Here is a 22,814-nt window from a genome sequence, read left to right as displayed (position 1 = left end):
GCTTTTGTACCAATTACGTACTAAAATTGATATGAACAACTTTTATATGGCATTTTATTTTGTTGCAGATAAATGTAATCCTACTCTGACTGACTGCTGGGTCCGAATAGAACGCTGCGAGGCCGCAGAAACAGCGCTAAAGAAACAATTAGCAGAATTATATGCCAAAGAAAATAGAATGTCATGTCATGAACTCATGAGAGACGACGAAGACTTTCTTTGCGAAAAGTGTACAAAATACGAGCTCTGTGAAGTGTGTAACACGAACATGCGAGCTCTTAACCAGTTGAGGAAGTTGCGCGGGAAACGACCTAAAACACTCTTTACTTGCGAACAATCTCGAGAAATAGAGAAATTGTATCAGCATAAATTAGTTATGCACGGAAATATTAAAATGCTTCAGAAGATGAATTATCCGACAGGTAAGGATGAAAACTCCCGTCAAACATGTAAAGTTAAATAAAATTTGAGTGAGCTGTCGGGATGCAAAAACGTGCACAGTGAAAAAGAAACATGTACCTGCGAAATACCTATGTAAAAATACATAGTTTCTGTAAACTTTAAATAAATGTCATATACTATGAAAAAGTGACCAATAATAATTTATACAGGGTGCTTCCTGTAATAGGAGCAATAAATTAAACTAAAGGCTGTATTCCTCAAACTGACCAACATTTGTTCAGCAACTTTTAAAAATTATGAATCCTTTAGACTTCCTCTTTTTCATACAAAATAAATATTGCCTTCAATGTACGCTGACATCAGTGTGTTTGACGTTGCTTGTCACGCTTTAAACATAACAAAATTTGCAATACATTGCGTCTTAGAATAAACTTTAAAGTGTAATAAAAATTAAAACATGAGTTATTTTCAAAAGTTGCTGAACAAATGTTGGTCAGTTTGAGGAGTACAGCCTACAGTTTAATTTATTGCTCCTGTTACAGGAAGCACCCTGTATAGTAGTGTGTCTACTTGAAATAAAAACAAATTAAAATATTTTCTGAAAATAATTTAATTTGTTCTAATACATAGTTTCTGTATTTGTAAAGTGGTAAGAGCATGCGACTTGCAATCCGAAGGTCGCGGGTTCAAACCCCAGCTCGTACCAATGAGTTTTTCGGAACTGATGTTCGAAATATCATTTGATATTTACCAGTCGCTTTTCGGTGAAGTAAAACGTCGTAAGGAAACCAGACTAATGCCAATAACGCCTAGTTTACCCTGTGGGTAAAAACTAGTGCCTTCGCCAATCAAGGGCGTTTTCACAAGTCAATACAGCATTTACAGTAACATGAAAAATACATAGCATAAATATATTATAATAATTTTAACCCCTTACTGCATTGCATGTAATGTAAATTTGAACTTTAATAGCTGTCAATAGAGTTGAATATCATATCCACCATATTCGTATGCGGTAAGGGATTAAGATCTTAAAATAAATAATTACTTCAGTATAACAGAGATGTAGTCTGTATGGTTAATAATAATAATGCATTAAAGTGAACTTTTTCGCTGTAACAGATACCTAAATGAACATTTTCAGAGTTCTACAGCGCGTACTTGTCTCGCATGTATGCGGACAAGACCGTGTCTGGAAGCGCCTCCAGCTTGCTAAACATAAACACTACTAAGATCAATGCGGGTCAGTGGTGAAGCGGGATTTACATTACGAAATTAGTGCCATGCATGTTGAAGTCGGTTTCACGAAAGTAGTTTCACTATATTCGAAATATAACCCGGCAACCTTCAAATCAAAGGTGAACAGGCACCTTCTGGGCAGGCTCGCTCCATCGTAGGCCGTGTCTTCGCTTCGGCTAGTCTGTGGCCATGAGTAAGCCCATTTATAATATAAAAAAAGTAGTTTCGTGAAATTCACAGTATCACAGTGACCATGGCCCCATCAGCATCTAAGCTACGTCCGCACAGCACAGGCACTTTCGCGACACTAAGTTTTCACGTCCCATTTACACTACGAAATTAGTTGCATGACACAATTTTTTTTTACAATGCAATTTGCTTTCATAAAATCAATGCATGCATTACCAAAACATTAAATTAGAGTCTGTTCGGAAAGAGTCGTGGAATGTATTGGGCCCCATACATTCTCTTTCCGAACAGGCTCTACACGTGAAACTGTTATAGTACGTTTTTTTTAGCATTAGAAAGAACATGCAAGAAGGTAAGCGATCTTGACAAGTCTTTTAATTGAAAAACGCTTTTTAAAAATCAAAAACGATTACTTATGAAAGCAGAAGAATAAAATAAAATAAATTGCCTATTCTAAAAATGTTGCAACCCTTCAGGTTGAGGACACCATGATTGTCTCAACCCTTCAGGTTGACAACCACAACAAAAACCAAACCAGCAAATACCAATCCTAAAAAACCAACAACAAACAGTTGAATTGGACACATTGAACTGTTCCAACTCTTCCATCACGCAAAACTACACGAACCGTGCCAAAACATCTTGGCCCTTCGAGTTGGTGAGAATAACCTGTCCCGCCAACTCTCCGGATCACAATCATATCGATCGTATTAGATTCATAATTGTTACATATTTGCCGTAACTTATTTTTAAAATGTGTTTTTCAATTAAAAGGCACATCAAGATTGTTTACCTTATTTGTAATGCTAAAAAAAACTAACTATAGTAAAACTAATGTCAGGAAATCAATTTCACGCCACCAATTGTAAGTGTGGCCGGCCTTCACATTGGAGTTGGTTTAGACAATGTGTGAACTCACAATAAACATTTTTATTATGAGTTCTTACATTTGCTACTTGTAGTTTTTGGGCCCTCTAGTAAATTTCCCCTCAATAAGCGTAAATAATCTTTCGTTTCACGTTGCCTACAATTTTGTTTCAGAAAAACTGATTCCGATCGTATACGAGACCGATGCCAGAGAAGTAATGCCTTCTAAAATTGGTACCGACGTAAACCCAGACAATATGGTACCTAAATCCATATTAGACTACGAACGTTGGAGAAAACCCTATAACTGCAAAGTGTGTAACAGACCGGCCACGAAGGAAAAACTCTGTGATGAATGTTTGAAAGAAAGGGTATTAGATATATATGTGAAAAAGGCTAGAGTTGAAAATAAGGTTTTAGACCATGACACACTATTACGAATCAAGGGACCACAACATACGAGTCTAAGAAGTGAGTAACGAAACACCAATTTTTATTTTTACACTATTTAAAAAATTGTGTAAAATGACTGCGATTGCCCAGAGGCTATTCATAAATTTCAAATGGGGGGGGGGGGGGGGTCTGACGTCAGCATGACGTAGGAGGAAACGGGGTCGTTCGAAGCATTGATTTTAGGAGGGAGGGGGGGGGGGGTATAAAATCGTCCAAAATAGAGGACGTATTTTTTTAACAGCCCTCCCATTTGTATTTTAGTAATACATAAAATGAAATTCATATAGGATCGGGTTAAATATGAGACACGGGTAAAAATAATACTAAGTTTTGAACACTCAAAAATACTTATATTTCTTAATTCCTATTCCATTTAAATAAGCCTACACGAGCCTTTTGAAATGGAATAGGAATGAAATAGAATAAGTTTTTAAGTGTTCAAAATCTTCAAAAAGTGTCAAATTTTTGTCTTATATTTACCCCACCTTACCCCATATGAATTTTATACTTACGCCAATGTCATAGAAGATTGACGTTTAAAATAACACTTGCACTGCTTGTGCTATCAAAGTCGTTGCAGACTTATCTTGGTCTAACTCTAGATACCATCCATATCTCAGAATCAAATATTTATTATAAACACAAATAAATGCTCTTACCAGGATTCGAACCCGGGACCTTCTGCTTCGTAGGCAGGGTCACTACCGACTAAGATAGGAGGCCGTCAAATACCGTACCGTGTTTTTAAGATTAGTAAGATAGTTTAATAATCATTTCTATTCTTAACTCACTTTTTAACAATAAATTATTTGTATTTATTTGCATATAGTTTGTCAAAGGATTGTCTCATTTCAAACATATACATACTATCTTTGTCTTACACTAGTACTAAGGACCCAAAAGAAAAGGATGAGTGTAGTTTTTAGGGTTCCGTACCCAAAGGGTAAAAACGGGACCGTCCGTCCGTCCGTCCGTCTGTCACCAGGCTGTATCTCACGAACCGTGATAGCTAGACAGTTAAAATTTTCACAGATGATGTATTTCTGTTGCCGCTATAACAACAAATACTAAAATCAGAATAAAATTAAGATTTAAGTGGGGCTCCCACGGCTCCCATACAACAAACGTGATTTTTGACCGAAGTTAAGCAACGTCGGGCGGGGTCAGTACTTGGATGGGTGACCGTTTTTTTGCTTGTTTTGCTCTATTTTTTGTTGATGGTGCGGAACCCTCCGTGCGCGAGTCCGACTCGCACTTGGCCGGTTTTTTTGTTCTTATTTACTGACAATTTGGTTTGACAAACTATACATTACATATTTTTTTCAGAGCAACAAAAGCTTAAAAATCCAATAACGCGCGAATGCTCCGTCCGGCTCGAGCGCTGCGAGGCCGCCGAGCAAGCCTTACAAATCAGAATAAGCGCCGAGAAATCTGAAACTGTCGAGGAAAATACGATAACGTGGCCACACCAATCCAATCTGACATCTGACAAGAGTGAAGAACGATGCTGCACTATGTGTAAATCGAAGACGCCAGTACCACCTACCAAATTCTGTGAAACATGTGAAAAGGAAAAGGCTAAAAGTTTATTACGTGCGATGAAAAGGGGATTTTATAACTACAAAATAGTTCTTTTCGATACAAGTGCGAAAAAGAGGAAATTCTAAACGAGCGATAGCGATGGCGATAAATTAAAACACGACCGAAGGGTCACGAGTTGCGAATTACCTATTCGCACGTGTATCGAACAACGTTTTACAGTACATATGGCACTTTAAAGTTTCGACATAAGCACGAAAAGTGGTATTTTACGCACTAGTGCGGAAAAGTAGCCCCATATGTACTGTAATAGTTATTTTCGATACAAGTGCGAAAAAGAGGAAATTCGAAACGAGTGGCGATAAATTAAAACACGACCGAAGGGAGTGTTTTAAATCGACACGAGTTGCGAATTACCTATTCGCACGTGTATCGAACAACGTTTTACAGTACATATGGCACTTTAAAGTTTCGACATACGCACGAAAAGTGCTATTTTACGCACTAGTGCGGAAAAGTAGCCCCATATGTACTGTAAAGTAGTTTTGTTACTATTATCATAAAAGGCCTAAGGCCCAGTCATACAAATTAATAGTTCAAAATTTGCCAGTGAAATTTGAACTTAAATTGTAGGAAATAGAGTTGATTTTGCGTTGTTTGAAAATTGAACGTAACAAAGCAAAAGCGACTCTGATCCAATTGAATATGGTTTAAATTACATCGACCTGAAGAAGTACTATAGGTAGGACCTTGGGCCTTAGGAGGATAGAGAAATGTAAGCATAGAACTCACTCCATACATCAGTGGTACTGATAATTCCACATGAATCTAGTATTTTAACTGGATCAGGCATGAGGGGTGGGGGGAAATGACCGAACGGGATAGTGTTATGCATCTTTCAGTAGGAGTAAACTCGCCGTCATTAGAACTTGCGAACTATGTAAACAAACAATGTAACTTTGTTTTGTGACTGTTTCTCCTTGAATTTTCACACTACCCCATCAAACACAATTGAAACTATACACATATACACTATTGAAACGGTCCGTTCCGTAAAATACATAAATATATAACTGTATCTTGGATATTTAATTAAAAGTTTAAAATGGTTTCATAAGTTAGGTTATTAGGACCTGATGGAATGACGTTTTTGTTTCTTTTTAACTCTACAATTGTCTATGATGGGTAGTGTTGTGACTAAAGTTTGTGATATAAACCCGCTACACACTACCCAACTCACGCTCTGTACCTACCGCCGCGGTTGTAAAATACATCAATACATCATTCTTAAGTACCAATTTGTCTTCTGATCGTGATTATACAAATTAAAAATAAGTAACGACTTATTTTTAAATTTTGGTATTTTATTATTCGATATGGTTTGACATTAGTAAAGTAGTAAGTAAATCCCCATCACTAGTAAATTCATCATTCAGAGACAATTTCAATATGGCGGTTTACATAGTTCGCAAGTTCTAATGACGGCGAGTTTAGCAGCGAAAGCACTATTATTGTTTGTCCTTGTCACAGTCTCAGATTTTTTTTATTCCCTACCGTAAATTTAGTATGTATTATATTATGGTGGGCAACAAATAAATTCGACCAATCATAGTGTCGCATTGCGTATGTTTTGTCCCTCACGGAGGCACGCGTATACCACTTCTATAGGATCCTACCTTCTATGTAATTCCGCTACTCGATGCTAGATGGCGACTACGAAAATAATAGGCGTTTTGGTACCAAAACTGATGTATGGAGTGAGCACTCTATACTCACTATATTTCTCTATGGTTGCGCCTAGCTAACTGTATCTTTCTGCTATTTGATTTTGTAACTGAGTAAAAACTGTTTAAATTCTACTTTTTCTTATTTCTTTGTATCACAATTCTTGTAGTACAAAACGAGTACCAGGGTGCGTAGACAACATGCCAATCGTTAACGCTCCGTGGCGAACGAAACGCAACCTCTGGCGCACTAATATGAAGAGTGATAAAGAGGGATAACGGATAACTACGATACGCTACGGAGCGTGAACAATTAGCATCTTGTCTACGCACCCAGTAACTATTTAGTTGGTAGAGCGGTTCGGCCCGTGTCCGAAAAGGTATCGATATCGGCCAAAGCTGAGGTTTTTTACTTCATTCAAAAACATATATTCTACTCAAAAATATATTTAGTATAAAGAAATATAACACTGCATAAATGTGCAAGTACATACATTGGTAATGTATTTAATAAAAAAAATAATTAAGTATAATGATTTATAACAGAAATAACACAAATGTTTTCCTTCGTACTCTTGTCTTGATAAAAAAAAACAATAAAAATATTCAATACCTACCAGCTTTCGGGTACATAATCATAATCAAATAATAATAATATGAGAACAAAAACAAAAGTAAAATAATTACAAAAATGTAGTTCTTACACGGAAAAGTCAATTTATATGAATCGTGGAAATTGCCAGAAAAATAATCAAGAACAAATATGGTCGTGACACCCACACAACCGGAACACGAGCGGTGAGCCCACTAATAGCTCCTTTTTAAAACACTCCCATTTCAGTTTTTCATCTGAACCAGCTTGGACGGATATATCTTTAGTCCTTTTTCTCGACGGCGCGTCATCACTTGAATCTGATCTTCTTTTATTCGAACTTGAATTATCTTTCAAATCTTCAAGATTCACCTCTGCGGATGACACGGACCAGAAATCATCTATAATTCTAGCGTAGTCGTGTAGGTTTTGAATGGTATGTGCTTCTGCGGTCGTTTCGATTTCTTTTTCAATGGAAGCGTTGATTTCAGAGGAGTCAGAGGAGACGGTTTCAAGTTTATCTGCACCTGGAAATATATAAATTGCTCTGATAATTAGCTTAAGATATACATAATAACTAGTTACTATTCATAAGTGCTTATTGCTAGGCCTACATGACTAAAGTATATTTTGACTTTGACTTTATAACCAAACTTTAAAAAGATATAACTCCGTATAAGATAAATAAAGTCTAAGAAAAAAACGTGCCTCCGAAAATCAAGAAAAACTTATGCTCGAAAAGATGGCGACCTTTGGCCTATACTCGTGTAGATGGCGACATTGGCGACACCGTTTGATATTTGAATTTTAACACATATCAGTGAAAGAACAAGGATCAAAGTTGGCGTTCTAAAAGTTTTAATCCTGTGTCGAAAGAAAACTCAACAAACTCTCTCTCAAACAGTTCTGCAATTTGGCAGAAGAACAAATTGGAAAATTGGGTTTTATTTCGCCTGAATAAATGATTTTTTTATTTAAGATGGCAGTGAATGTACTGTGGCTAAATAATTTACTATGACAGTAACTGCACGTTCTATACTCTTTGGTAAAATGATCAATTTTTTTTTTGTACAATTATCATGATCTAACTTACTTGTCTTTGCTTCAAATGCTAGCGCGGGACTTGCCTGCTCCGTATCTCCATGCCAGGACACATTAACTCCAGACCCTCGAGCTTCTCTCATCTCCTCAACCGGCTCCATATCTTCATTGATGGACTTCTCTGAACTATGAGCGACAGGTTCCAGGTTTTCGAACGACTCTCCATCGGAACTACGGAAGTGAAGTTTACGTGCTTTGCTTGCAAAAGCTCCTTTTCTAAGAACGAAATCGTCATCATCATTTCCATCTTTATTCCAATCGATAGATGTATTTTGTATGTCTGTTATTTCAGCTTCATCTTCTCGATCTGTTTCAACGTTGTCACGGTCATTATCACTTTCGAGATCACTTTCTCGCAAATTATTCCCAGCATTTATTTCGTAATTATCAACAGCATCTTGGTTATGGTCAGTTTCGCTAATGTTTACCTCTGTGTTAAATGTTTTATCGATTCTAATTTTTGTAAGTTCACTGGCTGTTAGTAGTCTTTGCACGTCTGTGTCTGGCTCAACTATTGTTATATCTTGTTTGTTTGACTGTTCCGCTTTGTGTGTTGGAACACGATTAATACGTTTATCTGGAAAGTAAAATAAATACAAAATAATTTCATACAGTTAAATTTTAAAATGCAATTTTCCTATACATATAGGTATATTTACTGTCAAATCTACACCACGTACTTTAAATTTACCTTCAAGACCCAACATACGTTAATTCCTGGTATCATAGCCTAGATTCAGATTAATAACGTACTGTGTTGTACTTACCAGAAGTTTCTAAAACGTTCACGCTCCGACCAGATAACCTTGAGACAATTCCAGAGCCAAATACTGTTCTACCAAATTGCAGCATCCTTGGAATCAACACCGGGCTCCCATTATCAAACTGAACTGGATCTCTTTTTGGGGAGTCGTGTATTTCTGCAATTGTAGTCGATATTCTATGACAATATTGAGAATCTTCGGAAACTGATTTAGTTTCAATAATATCAGATTCTTCTTCAGCATATAAATGTCTGTTTTTATTAAAGTCGTCAAGAGATTCGAATCTAAGTTCACTTGTTAAGTTTATTCTGTCGTCGCTGTCGTTTTGTTTATTATTATTAACTTTAATGATTTCGCCGAATTCAGCCTCAGTTTCATTTGATTTCGAAGAAGATTCGATGGATTGAATATGCTCGTCTTCGTCTTCAGTAGAAGACTTATTTGAATCATCGATAGATATACGACTAGTTTCATTGTATGACGCGCAAGTATCTATAAGTTTATCGGCATATGTCTCTTCTCTTTCTTTTAAATAACTATCACTTTCAGTCAATTTTGACAATTGCTTTTCTTTAGTTATTGAAACACCTAGATCAGAATCGATGTTTGTATCATTTCTTATTGCATTATCTTTACTTGCATCGATATCTAACATGAAAGTGCTAGCCATACTTCGATTTACTTCAAAGTCGGAGCTGTCGTCTTCACTCTCATTCATACCTGAAACATGTAAAGTAAAATACTTGAAGTTTTTCCGGACCGATATATCTTCAAGAAAAAATTTACTCCCATCTTAAAGGCCGGCAATGCATTTCCAACTCTGGTGTAGCGGGTCAATGGGCTACGGTAATCGCTTCCTACAAGGCTACTCGTTTCCTTTATATATTTTAGAAAAAATGCCGTGTGGCATTAAGTCCGCCTTTTTTCACTGTGTGTTTAAATAAATCACTACATAGTATAAAACAAAAGTCGCTTCCCGCTGTCGGTCTGACCCTATGTATGCTTAGATCTTTCAAACTACGCGACGGATTTTGATGCGGTTTTTTTTAATAGATAGAGTGATTCAAGAGGAAGGTTTATGTATAATTTGTTAACCCGTGCGATGCCGGGGCGGGTCGCTAGTACATAATATAAAAGAAAATACAATATAAGATTAAAGTGCCCCGAAACGGCCTCATCTCAGCATGTTGCTGGCTTCCAGCGCTGGTCTTCCGATGAGACCATCAAGTGAGAAGAATCACGGAGGGTAACAGACAAGAAGAAAATGACATAAAATAACATCCAGGCCGCGTAGCCAACGTGCCAATCGCTTACGCCCCATAGCGATCGAAACGCAACTGTTAATAAATAAACTGATAAACTGTCACTGCCGCACTAATATGGAAGAGTAATAGAGAGACACAAACCGTTTCGTTGGCGAAGCGATAGCGATTGTCACTTTGTCTAGTAGCTCCTCTACACGATGGCCCAGCGGGACGCAGCTATACGGCAAAATGAGATAGCAATATCACTTGCTCCCTCTAACGCATAAATGCGTCCCTTGGAGTGGCCGGCGCTGGCCCATCGTGTAGAGGAGCCATAGGCCGGCAGTACAGTAAATAATAAAAAATACATGATTTACCAAGAAAGAGCTGGCGGTAGTACCGCTTCATCCGTCGTTCTAGCCCGTCGTAGAAGTCGGGCGCGTGGTCGTGCCGGTCCGGCGCCGGCTCCACGATCAGGTCCGGCAAGCTGCCGCTGTCCGGCGACGAGCGGTCCTCTTCAGGTATAGGAGATAGTTGGAAGCCTAGCGAAAACTAATTATCAGTCATCATTGGCCTTGGCGTCTATTGCAGACGATTTATGGTGTAGGATATTACACGGCCTAAGACATTACACCGCCTGGGACGGAATCTGACCTGCATTCTCGGCTTCACTGTCTTAACACAGAAAAGGCGAGCCAATACGTGTGGAGACAGGTCGACTGCAGGAATCTGCCGCTTATTTCAGACCCTACTCGCGCCTTATGGAAACTCCATTCCGGCATTCCGGGTTTTACTTTGGCGTCTCCGTCTCCTAGATGGATTAATTAATTATCATTAATTCATCTAAGTGAAGCATTGGTTTGTAATTATCAGTATAGTCTGTGCGGAAAGAGAAGAGTCGTGGAATGTATTGTTTCCGAACAGACCCTAAAACATAAAAAAACGTCCATATTCCGTTGGATAATCTTACACAAATCGAACTATTAGTCGTCGCAACATTTACGAATTGGAGTCCAGACGGGATGATTTGATCGATTTGATCAGAAATGAAATTGACGTCGATCTCCAATTTAATCACCAATTTTAGCTTTATTGTAATGCTTGAGCAAAAACAAGTTTTGTATGAAAAACTTAAATTCGCTGTATTTTTTTAACTATGGTATCTGAAGCTACATAAACTAATTACGTGACTAGATATACCTTATACTTATTGTAAGAATAAGTTTTTGGCAAAAAAAAAAAAAACATTTTTGGTATACAAGCTTTTATCGCTGACTGTACTTTCCACAGGCAACTAATACTCATCGAGACAATTCTAAAAACCCCAAACACAATTAAGTTGCGTTGTTTTATCACTGAGTTCCTATGGCCACCTCCTGTCTCCATCATCAGATCAGCTCGATGGTACCATAATATTGCATTGTCACCCGACTTAAATATGTATGCAAATTTTCAGCTTCATTGATAGATAGATAGATTTATTTAATGGTACTGATCATACACTGTCAACATGGGTTCATATTTACAATGGGATTCAAGTGCATTACAATTAATGATTTCATAGTAGGTATATAAATAGTAGTTTATGCAACAGTGATATAATAAGGGTTCTTAAAATTCAAGTTACAAAACGAGACGTAGTCGAGTTTTGTAAAAAAAGACCCGAGAATTTTAAGAACCAATTATGAGCTGTTGCATACATTACTTTTTCTATGACAGCTGCAAAAAAAAAAAAAAGAGTTATTATTAAAAAAAAAAGAGTTATTATTAAAAAAAAAGAGTTATTATTTAAAAAAAATTGCGTTATTATTTAAAAAAAAAAGAGTTATTATTGTAAATGAAAACATACCTCTTTCAATCAAGATGATCGGAACTTGTATCTTTAAAAAAAATAAAGCAGTTGTATTATACTCATAAGATGACTGCTAGCAGTCATCTTATGAGCCTATAGACAAAGCATTCAAATGACATTGCTTTAGATATCACTGTCAGTCATTTAATTGACACATTTAAGTGCTGGAGTAGAAAAACTTCTATTAAATATCAATTCAAAAAATAATACAATAGCAATTAGCAAATTAAGTCCGTACATACAATAAAATTTACAAAATAGGTAAATTAAACGACATATACACATATGTATATATATATATATATATATATATATATATATATATATAAGTTATATACAAATGATTAATAATATTGCCCCCTCGGCATGCTCTCGAGGTTACTGGCAAAGTAAAATAAAAAAAAAATAAAAATAAAAGTTACAAAAAAAAAAACAATTACATAATATATTTTGCATTTATCTAGTAATTGCTATCAGCGCGTAGTACGCCATAGCGATTGAAAGTTAACACGTAATATAGCCCCATGCATGCTGTAGGACTGTTATCGCTTACTGCTGGGCGAGCTCGGAGGACATGCTGACCGCGTGGACCAACCATTATACACGCGTATCTTTGGCGCGCTCTCTTTATTAACGTCTAGGTCACGTTACGCTGGACTGCGCGACAGCCTGGTCCGCCCGCGCTCGCGCGATGACAATTTCCCTGTACCTACTGTACTTACCAGTTGCCGATTGATACTTTACAATTATTATAATACCCACATTCTTAATAAAAAAATAATTTGCTTTGCTTAGTCCTAGAATATATTTTATGCTATTCGTGCACTCTGTAAATAATGTACATAATGTTTGTTTGTATTTCTCTATGTAAGTGAATGTAATATTCTATTGGAGAAATAAATTCTTAAACCACAAACCACAAAATTATAAACATTAATAATTAATTAAAACAATAAATTAATGATGTCAGTGTCAGTTATGTATTTTTATAGGTATTTTCATTCATCAAAGAACTCGATCGTTTACTGTGTAGTAAGCCTTCATTAGACAATCGGTGTCAACGTCTTTAATTGCCTCAGGAATCTTATTGTAAACTTTAGAACCCCATTATCTTGAGAGACTTGCCGGTTTTCTGTAGCCTGTGTGCGGGGACAGCCAGCCCAGGGCCCAGATAGTCGAGAAGTGGGTCAAATTTAACTTGCAAGATTTGACCCGTAGGTACAAACATACATGTAGATTGTAGGTAGATTGCAAGTTAAATAAAAGCTTGTGCAAAATAGAGATAAACAAACTTACCAGGGTTCACCAGGAAATTTCGAAATAGGTACCGCTTCGTCCTCTCCCATCGATCGTTGTAAGGAGCCTGCATGTTTTCACAAAATAATTGCAGCTAAAAATCACACAGGCAACGTCTCTTCTCGACCTTCGATGGTATGATTGTGATTGTGGGTATCAAGAAATAAATAAATATCAAGATCCCTTGCGTAGTAGGCTGCTGCTACTCGGCACTAGATGGCGTAATCAATAGTCTGCTCTATTAGTTTCTAAGGTTTATATTTGCGGCCATCTTTGTCACTCTAACTACGCCTGCATTGGAGTAAAAGAGAAAGATCCCCGCAATTTGCGAATTTCGGTTTTCGCGAGTCCGGTTAATTCATATCGCCACTAGATGGCGTTATAACCATTGGAATAATACAATCGAGTTTAACAACAACTTGAACAGCTCCATCCAACGAAAAAAAAACGAAACGTCAATGTCAAATTGACTTATACACACTTGTATGTACATCGCTCGTAAAGACGGGCTGCGTCCCAAAATTAATCCAAATTAAACTAAAAATCATGTCTTTTAAGAAAGATTTGCGTCAATTACTAAAGCCCTATTACTGGGTCAACATTTTACTAAGCATTTCATACGTTACGGCCAAAAGGACGAGTGTGATTTGCAACTTTTTGTTCCCCGATGTGGATTGCGAGTTGGACAGCCGAGAAACGGAAATCCTATTTTTCCTAATTATCGTCGTGATGCTGCGGACTCGGAAGGCGGGAAGTGTGACGATGGTCAACTATTTGTCGTCTTCGTTTGTATATACGAAGATTGCTAACCTAATTTTGTGGTTATATGCTGACGTCAGGTAATAGAGCCATTATTTTTTAAGAGCCAACAGGAGTGGTCATTTCTCCATACAAACGTACTCGACTGTTTCCTCCGTGGGTTTTGAAGCTAGAGCAATGATTTTTTCAACACAGATTAATATTGTCAATATCTGTGTCGGACCGTTTTGCTTTTTTTGATATTTTTGTTTTTTAAGGCGCTAGAGCCCTTCATAAATGGCCAAAATGGCATAATTGACTATGCCGCAATGAGAGGCGTGCTATTCAAAACTGATATCAATTAGTCAAAAAAGCAAAACGGTCCGACACAGATAATGTCATAATCATTTAGATTTCCAAATTTGGTTACGATTGGTTAAGTTTTGGAGGAGGAAACAGTCGAGTACGAAACCTCGATTTTTGATATTTTTACGCAGGATTTTTCGCCTTGTCTTTATCGCACTAGTTTTAGGAGCCGCTTCCGTTAGCGAGACGGGTATATTTACCTAAAATATTTAAATCTTAGCTCCTGTTGGCTCTTAAGAACCAACCATTGGTGTTATTCGCGTATATATATATATATCACTGTTATTGCCATATTAATCCTCTGAAAGGGCGCTAGTGTAATCTGGTCTCTCGTAGGGCCCACAACAGTCCTCATTAGAGATGGGCCGAATATTCGGTAATTATATGTATATTCGATTTTCGGCGTATTTTTCAATGTTCGTATTCAGCCGAATAGTTCGATTCGAACTGCTGATTATTTTCCGAATAAACAAATGTATTATATCGCGGAAGGCATGTAGTCTTTGAAAGATGCCTGGGCACGCCTTGACTCCAAAAGCTAAACGTTTCATTTTGTAAAGGCCTTTTGGTGTGTTTATTGTTAACAGCTGTGCTGTTGCCTCGTCCACACTAACTTGAGTGTATGCCCTTTCTAAATCAATTTTGCTGAAAATTGTGCCACCTTGTATCGCTGTGAAAGCCTCATCTAAAGTAGGCAGAGGGTATGTATCAGTGTCGGTCACCATATTTACTGTAGACCTATAGTCACCACAAAGCCTTACATTGCCATTCGGTTTCAGAACTGGTACTATAGGGGTAGCCCACTCAGAGTGTGCAATTGGCTCCAAAACTCCTTCCTCTACTAGTCTGTCTATTTCCTTTATTACTCTCTCCCTCAAAGCAAAAGGAATGGGTCTACTTTTCAAAAATTTAGGTACCGCTCCTTCCCTCGGTGTAATTTTCACTAATGGGCCTTTATACTTTCCCAAACCTTCCTGGAAAACATCACTATATTTCTGTAGGAGCCCTTTAATTTCCTCACCGTTTATTTTCATATGCATTACTCCTTGAACCCGTATTCCAAATGGCTGGAACCAATTTCTCCCTAAGAGGCTGGGTCCATTACCTCTAGCTATATAGATCATGAGGTCATTTTGTAACCCTTTAAAAGATGCTCGCACTTCAGTTTTTCCTAATATCCTTAATTGGTTTTCTGTCCATGTAATTAATGCAACATCATCCTTCTCTAACATAGGTAATTTTCCTTTCCAAATGAGTCTGGCTGTCACTTCAGAAATTAGAGTAAATGCACATCCCGTGTCAACTTCCATGTCAATAATAGAATCATCAATTGATACCTTTACCATATAAGGGTCAACTTTATTTTCTCTCACATTGTTCACATTGGCATACAACCCATTACAATTTGATTTATGCCCACCATCCTGTTTATTTTTGGTAAGACACACTGCCTCAATGTGTCCCGTTCTGCCACATGCATTACACTTACTCCAACGGAATCTGCACTCCCCCCTATGCTGCCTACCACACCTGTAGCATGGTTTATTCTGTTTGTCAACCTTTTTGTTAGTGATCTTGTTTACTTCCATAGGTTCATCGACCTCCACATCTGGTTTTGATGGTCCTGGCACTACAATAATACTAGAATCAAATGTGGCACTCTCATGTGAAAATGCTATCTCAGCTGCTTGAGTAAATGTCAGCTTCTCACATTGTAACAGTTTCCTTTGAACCTCTTTGCTCCTAATACCACATACAAGCCGATCACGTAAAGTTCGCTCCAAGTCTGTGAAATTGCAATGAATACTCATTTTCCTTAAATTTGCCACATAATCTCTGACTTTCTCCCCCTCTTCTTGATTTCTTGAGTGAAATTTAAAAGATTCTACAATCTCATTAGGTGTGGGGTGGAAATGAGCCTTCAAAAGTTCCAAAATTTGTTTATAGGTTATGTTCGCTATAGTAGTTGGAGATGCCAAAGAAACTATTAAATCAAATAGTTGAGAGCCACATACCGCCAACAAATTCGCCTTTTTCTTATCTGCATCCACAATATCATTTGCACTTAAACAGAATTCAAACCTTGTAATGTAGTTTTCCCAGCACCCCTGACCCATATCAAATTCACCAAATTTAATACCCATTTTCTTGCACTTTGCACTCAAAACTTCACAAAACTCACTAACACAGCCGAATACACGCTTATACTACCGATTTGTCCCGTCGCCACTATTATATCGCGATATTATAGCCGAAATTCGGGAGAGCACATGTAATTGCGTACCTGACATATCCAGACTGGTTTTGTTGGGGTACCCCACAGAAGTACCCTCATATTTCAATACACTACAAAATGTATTTTATATATTATAAATAACCACCTAACCAAAGAAAGAAAATAAATAATTAGAGTAATAACAAAATAATTATATTTGCCATAATTATCTGTGCCATATTTGTGTTTTGTACAATAAAGAGCATATTATTATAAACTGATCTGCGATTGGCTCTAGCCACACCTGATGGAAAGTGAAGACAGAGCCTAAGATGGAGCTCACCGGTTCAGTAATAGCATATTCACTCTAGCTTTAAAGAGGCCGAGGTCATATTTCTCATACATATGATGATGATGATAATGATAATGATGATGAAGATGATAAAGTTGGTTATCATTACAGGATACACATATCACATGATGCTAATTTTTCTCAGCCCTGTGACAATAACAACTGAGTTGCTAATGACTGCTGACTGTTACAAATATAATGGCTTAAGATGTGTTATAATGTTAATTATATTAACATTGCAAGCGAGGCTGTAGTTCTATTTGGTACAGGATGTTCCTTGATCATGTACTTGAATGTTCATACATCCCACATCGTAACTGGTGAATTTCCAATATGTCTTGGAACTCCGGTAGCCATTCAAGAAGTGTAACGCTCTTACGGTAGATGTCGCTTGGGTCCCCTTGACCCATATGGTGGAAAGATTTGCTGGCTATGGATGAGGTCTTGGTGGCTCAGATGGCAGAGCGCTGGAGTATCGATCCAGAGTCCGTGAGTTCAAGTCTCACCCAAGAAAGTAATATTTCCACTTAAAAGTGGAATAAATTCTAAGATTAATAGCATCGGTCGCAGACGTTTCTGCTTGTTAAAAATTAAAATTCATACATCTCATCATATAAAGGCCTCCTAGCCTAGCTAGTGTTGCTAGGAACTTGAGTCCTTTTGAGTCTGAATTTGAAAAAAACTCAGTTCCGTTTTAAGAGACTCTGCTTTTAATAAACTTCTGAGTCTTTTAAGTCCCAAGTCGAGTCCTTTGTTGAGTCTTTTTTAAGAGCAACTCAAAAGGACTCAGGCCTCCAAATAAAGACTCAGTGAACAATTTTATAGGTTTTTCCTAAATAACAGCAAAGAATGTTTACCTAGATATTACATGGCAGTGACATGTTGTATTGACTTGCACAATACATTGATTAATCTTGTTTTTTATTCAGATATGGCCTTCCATTCGGCGCTCTGCTCATCCTGACTGCCCTTCTCATCCCGGAGCCCACCTACACGGGCCCGGAGCACCTGACCTACTTCCGTGGAGTCAGCACACTGGACGAGGAGCTCCGACACAAGGGAAACACTTGGCTGGTCTGCTTGTATGCGGCGTGGCATCCGGCCTGCGTCAACTTCGCTCCGGTGTTCGCTGAGCTGTCGGCCAGCTATAGCTTGGAGAATCTGAAGTTTGGGAAGATGGATATTGGCAGGTATAGTTTGTAGCTTTCTAGTAGACCCGAAGGCTTATCCTGTTGTCTATTGTTCAGTAAAACCGCACGTGCTACTTACCTGCAAAAAAGGGTCCTAATTATTCTATTTGGCACCTGAGCGCGGGCTAGTCCAACGCTCAAAAAACCAGTGTAGGTGCGCTCTCCGATAACGCGCCTTTGTTATAGTTTGTAGCTTTCTAGTAGAGCCCGAAGGCTTATCCTATTGTCTATTGTTCAGTAAAACCGCACGTGCTAGTTACCTGCAAAAAAGGGTCCTAATTATTCTATTTGGCACCTGAGCGCGGGCTAGTCCAACGCTCAAAAAACCAGTGTAGGTGCGCTCTCCGATAACGCGCCTTTGTTACGCATTTCGATGACACATTTTAGACTGGTTCTGTAGCGTTCGACTCGCCGGCACTCAGTAACCGAAGTACCGATTTTTTATGCAGGTGGTTGTGGCACGTGGCACGAGCGGTTTTTCTTAACAATAGACAATAGGATTAGCCTTCGGGGTCTATTAGAAAGCTACAAACTATAAAAGCCTTCTGTATTGAAAAATGTGAAGGTTCCATACCACAGTTTGTTCTTACTTGACGCAACGATTTTCAGAAATTTTGTATAGGTTTTGCCACGGCTCATGGGAGCCTTGGGTCCGCTTGGCAACTAAACCCAGGAATTGGCGTGGGCACCAGTTTCTACGAAAGCGACTGCCATCTGACCTTCCAACCCAGTTTTTTGGACGAAAATTCGGTCGGACACAATTTATAATCTAAGAAAAGGACAGGATAATTTTCATCCTTATCCCGTAATTCATCTACTAAATGACGTAAAAATAGTCGCCAGACGAGCGACATATTTATAATATATATCAACAAAATATCAAAATACCCACATGTTGCCTTTAAAAACCAGGACAATTTATTTTTAGGGGAACTCTTCATACTAAAAACCCTAAAAACCTATAGGGCTGAGATGGTCAGTTTTTTACCATCTGTCATCATGCATGTCACGTTCTAATAAGTATGTAAGTGCGAAAGTGACGCGTGACATGTGACAAAAATGCGACCATGATACCGCCACTGGAAAGTTTCAACTCACCAGATGTCGGTGTTATTTTGTCTGGAGTGTTTAGGGAAAGATGTGGTTGTCATTGCCATGTTTAATGTTATTTCCAGGGATCGGAACCGGTTTTTTGCAAAAACCTAGAAATAACCATATTTTTTGAATTATTTTATACTCGAAATGTAGGACTCAGTTGTGTTTTTGGGTTACGACTTCGTATTATTAGATTGCCCAATTAGAAATGAAGTAATTAGCAAAGAACGAAAAAATACCGTTTCCGTTCCCATACAAAATATACCGGTATCCGATCCCTGGTTATTTCTATTGTCAGATACCCCGAGGCGGCGGCGAAGTACCGCATCCAGGACGGGCCGAGCAGCCGCCAGCTGCCCACCGTGCTGCTGTTGACCGAGGGGGCGGAGTCCCTGCGCCGCCCGCATCCGGACACACAGGGCAAGCTACAGAAGTGAGTTGTCAACTAATTACTAGCTGCCTAGACCCTTAAGAGTCGGAAATACGGGCACAGAATAACTAATAGTACTACCGTACAGAAAATTCACTCCTTCACAAAAGTCAGGTTTAGGTATAAAATTACAGCTATATCGCCGCCCGCAAGCAAAATTGAAACTTATAACCGCGCACGAACCGTGAATCTCCTTTGCGCGCCGCAGTTTTATGACCGAGCTGTGAGTGTCGGCACGAGGTTATCACTTGACAAGTTTTTATACCTATACCCACTGATTTATTGTTTTAAAGATAAATATGTAGGAATTACAAACGTTGATTATGTAAACATACATTTTTTTTATCCGAAGATAGCATGTCTGATTCTCGCGGAAGTAAGTTTCGAAGCCATTGTGTATTTTCAATTTTGCGCGAGCGCCACGTGACACGACTATCGTGCGCGCCGAGCGGCAGCCCACTGCCATACGCCTGTCCGATGGGCGCGCCGGCCAAATGTACCTAAACTGCGGAGTGACACCCCCCTGATACGGAGGTCTCGACGCTAATTACAACTTTGTTCCTTTCGGTGTCGAGACCAGGGATGTTGCGAATATCCGCATCCGCAACCGCGGAACTTCCGCATTCTTTTCAACATCCGCATCCGCATAAAATCGATGCGGAGTTTAATGCGGATGCGGATGTGGAACAGGTCGGTACAGGAACGTCTGAGCATCGGCGTAAGTGCTAGACTGCTAGGTAATTTAGTAATTAGCCAAAAAAACTATTAGAAATGAGCAGTCAAGCGTGAGTGGGACTTAATGTACGGAATCCTTGCAACGTCCGAGTCCGACTCGCACTTGGCCGGTTTTCTGAAATAAAAATTACAAAAATGTAATATTTGACGTTTTTAATGTATCTATCTTAACATCCGCATCCGCATACGCGGATGTGAGCCTTTAAAAATCCACATCCGCATCCGCGGATGTAAAAAAATCGGCATCCGCAACATCCCTGGTCGAGACCCTCAGTCCCTGGGGTCCGGGAGCTCTAAATTTGTTTGCAGATTTGGCCAAACGGCTGTTTGAGGTCACTGGGGACGAAAGAGCTGGCAGCTTCCTCGCTCAACGAATAAGCGTTGCAATTCAGCTAGGAAATGCTGCCAGTATCTTTGGCTCCAGGGGCCTTTAGATATAGATTTATTCGTTTTTAGGGTTCCGAACGCAAAGGGTAAAAAACGGGACCCTATTACCAAGACTTCGCTGTCTGTCCGTCCGTCCATCTGTCACAGTTGAAATTTTCACAAATGATGTAACTCAGTTGCCGCTATAACAACAAATACTAAAAATAAAATAAAATAAATATGAAAGGGGGGCTCCCATACAACAAACACGATTTTTTTGCTCTATTTTTTGTTGATGGTGCAGAACCCTCCGTGCGCGAGTCCGACTCGCACTTGGCCGGTTTTTAGTGTTTGTTGTCATAGCGGCGACAGAAATACATCATCTGTGAAAATTTCAAGTGTCTAGTGTCTGTCACGGTTCATGAGATACAGCCTGGTGACAGACAGACAGACAGAGGAGTCTTAATAGGGTCCCGTTTTTACGCTTCGGGTACGGAACCCTAATCATTATGACTACATAGTATAAAACAAAGTCGCTTCCCGCTGTCTGTCTGTCCCTATGTATGCTTAGATCTTTAAAACTACGCAACGGATTTTGATGCGGTTTTTTTAATAGATAGAGGGATTCAAGAGGAAGGTGTATGTATAATTTGTTAACCCGTGCGAAGCCGGGGCGGGTCACTAGTCATCTTATAAAAATGCCCCGATGCCTGTGGAAAAAGAAAAGCACAGTTCAACGATCAAAAGTTTTTTTTTTCGTAAAATTATTACAAGTCCAATTGTTTTGAATAAATATATAAGTGAATAAATATACATAAACCTTCCTCTTCAATCACTAGATATATAAAAAAACCGCATCAAAATCCATTGCGTAGTTTTAAAGATCTAAGCATACATAGTTACATACAGACAGACAGACAGCGGGAAGCGACTTTGTTTTATACTATGTAGTGATGTAGTGATATAATGACGACCGGTCTGGCCTAGTGGGTAGTGACCCTGCCTGTGAAGCCGCGGTCCTGGGTTCGAATCCCAGTAAGGGCATTTATTTGTGTGATGAGCACAGATATTTGTTCCTGAGTCTTTGGTGTTTTCTAATTTTTCTATGCATTTATTTACTATATATTATCATTGTCTGAATACCCACAACACAAGCCTTCTTGAGCTTACTGTAGGACTTAGTCAATCTGTTTAAGAATGTCCTATATTTTTATTTCTCTATTCCAGATTCCTGTTCTCCAAAGACAACGTGAAGGCAGCCTTCGACTTGGACGCTCTGTATCAGCAGTGCAAGGAGAAGCTAGCCACCAAACCCAAAGACAAGACCAAAGACAAGAAGACACAATAGACGGAAGACTGGCAGAACAGTGTGTTCGTATCTTTTTCTTTTTGATTTCTTTTCAATCAGTGATATACTGCCCACCTAAGCCAAATAGCGCTATCTCAAAAACGAATGATTTTGAAAATGTAACTATCAGCTATAGAAACTAAAGTATACGTTAGCAGTCATAGAAGGTAGGATCCTATAGAAGTTGTATACGCGTGCCTCCGTGAGGGACAAAACATAAGCAATGCGACACTATGATTGGTCGAATTTATTTGTTGCCCACCATAATCCATACTAATTTACGGTGGGGAATAAAAAAAAGCGAGACTGTGACAAGGACAAACAATAATAGCGCTTTTGCTGCTACTCCTACTGAAAGATACATAAGACTATCCCGTTCGGTTATTTCCCCCCACCCCTAATGCCCGATCCAGTTAAAATACTAGATTTATGTTAGCAGTGAATTTTCTTTTGAGAATAGCGCTATATTTGGCTTAGCAGGGCTGTATAGGGTCATTGCGCTAGTTTTCGTCCAGCTCTAGTGTTCGTCCACTTGACGAATATAAACCTACATTACTACAGAATCAGTAATAGTACCTACTAGTTACAGAAGGTTCACTCTAACAAAACGCGTCTATTACGACAGATATGACCGCTAGGTAGCGCAAGCAGGCGTCCGTTCCGTAGCGGTGCGCGGCAACTACTATGGCTAGACACCAAAATTGGTGTGGGCCGCAT

General features: G+C 38.7%; 1 protein-coding gene and 1 long non-coding RNA gene across 2 annotated transcripts in view; one reads left to right on the top strand and one right to left on the bottom strand.

Moving 5' to 3' along the window:
- LOC134659633 (uncharacterized) overlaps nucleotides 1-22,814 on the bottom strand; it is a 198,029-nt gene that overhangs the window by 138,015 nt on the left and 37,200 nt on the right. The window lies entirely within an intron of this gene.
- Nucleotides 13,760-22,116, top strand: LOC134659610 (thioredoxin-related transmembrane protein 2 homolog). The gene is made up of 4 exons (XM_063515288.1): nucleotides 13,760-14,101; nucleotides 17,863-18,123; nucleotides 19,517-19,651; nucleotides 21,977-22,116. The coding sequence occupies exons 1-4, from the start codon at nucleotides 13,809-13,811 to the stop codon at nucleotides 22,095-22,097; spliced, it is 810 nt and encodes a 269-aa protein (XP_063371358.1). The 5' UTR covers nucleotides 13,760-13,808; the 3' UTR covers nucleotides 22,098-22,116.

Source organism: Cydia amplana, chromosome 25 (assembly GCF_948474715.1).
Source record: "Cydia amplana chromosome 25, ilCydAmpl1.1, whole genome shotgun sequence".
Taxonomy (NCBI): Eukaryota; Metazoa; Arthropoda; class Insecta; order Lepidoptera; family Tortricidae; genus Cydia; species Cydia amplana.
The sequence above is the reverse complement of the archived record's forward strand: the minus strand, read 5'-3'. Positions and strand labels throughout refer to the sequence as shown.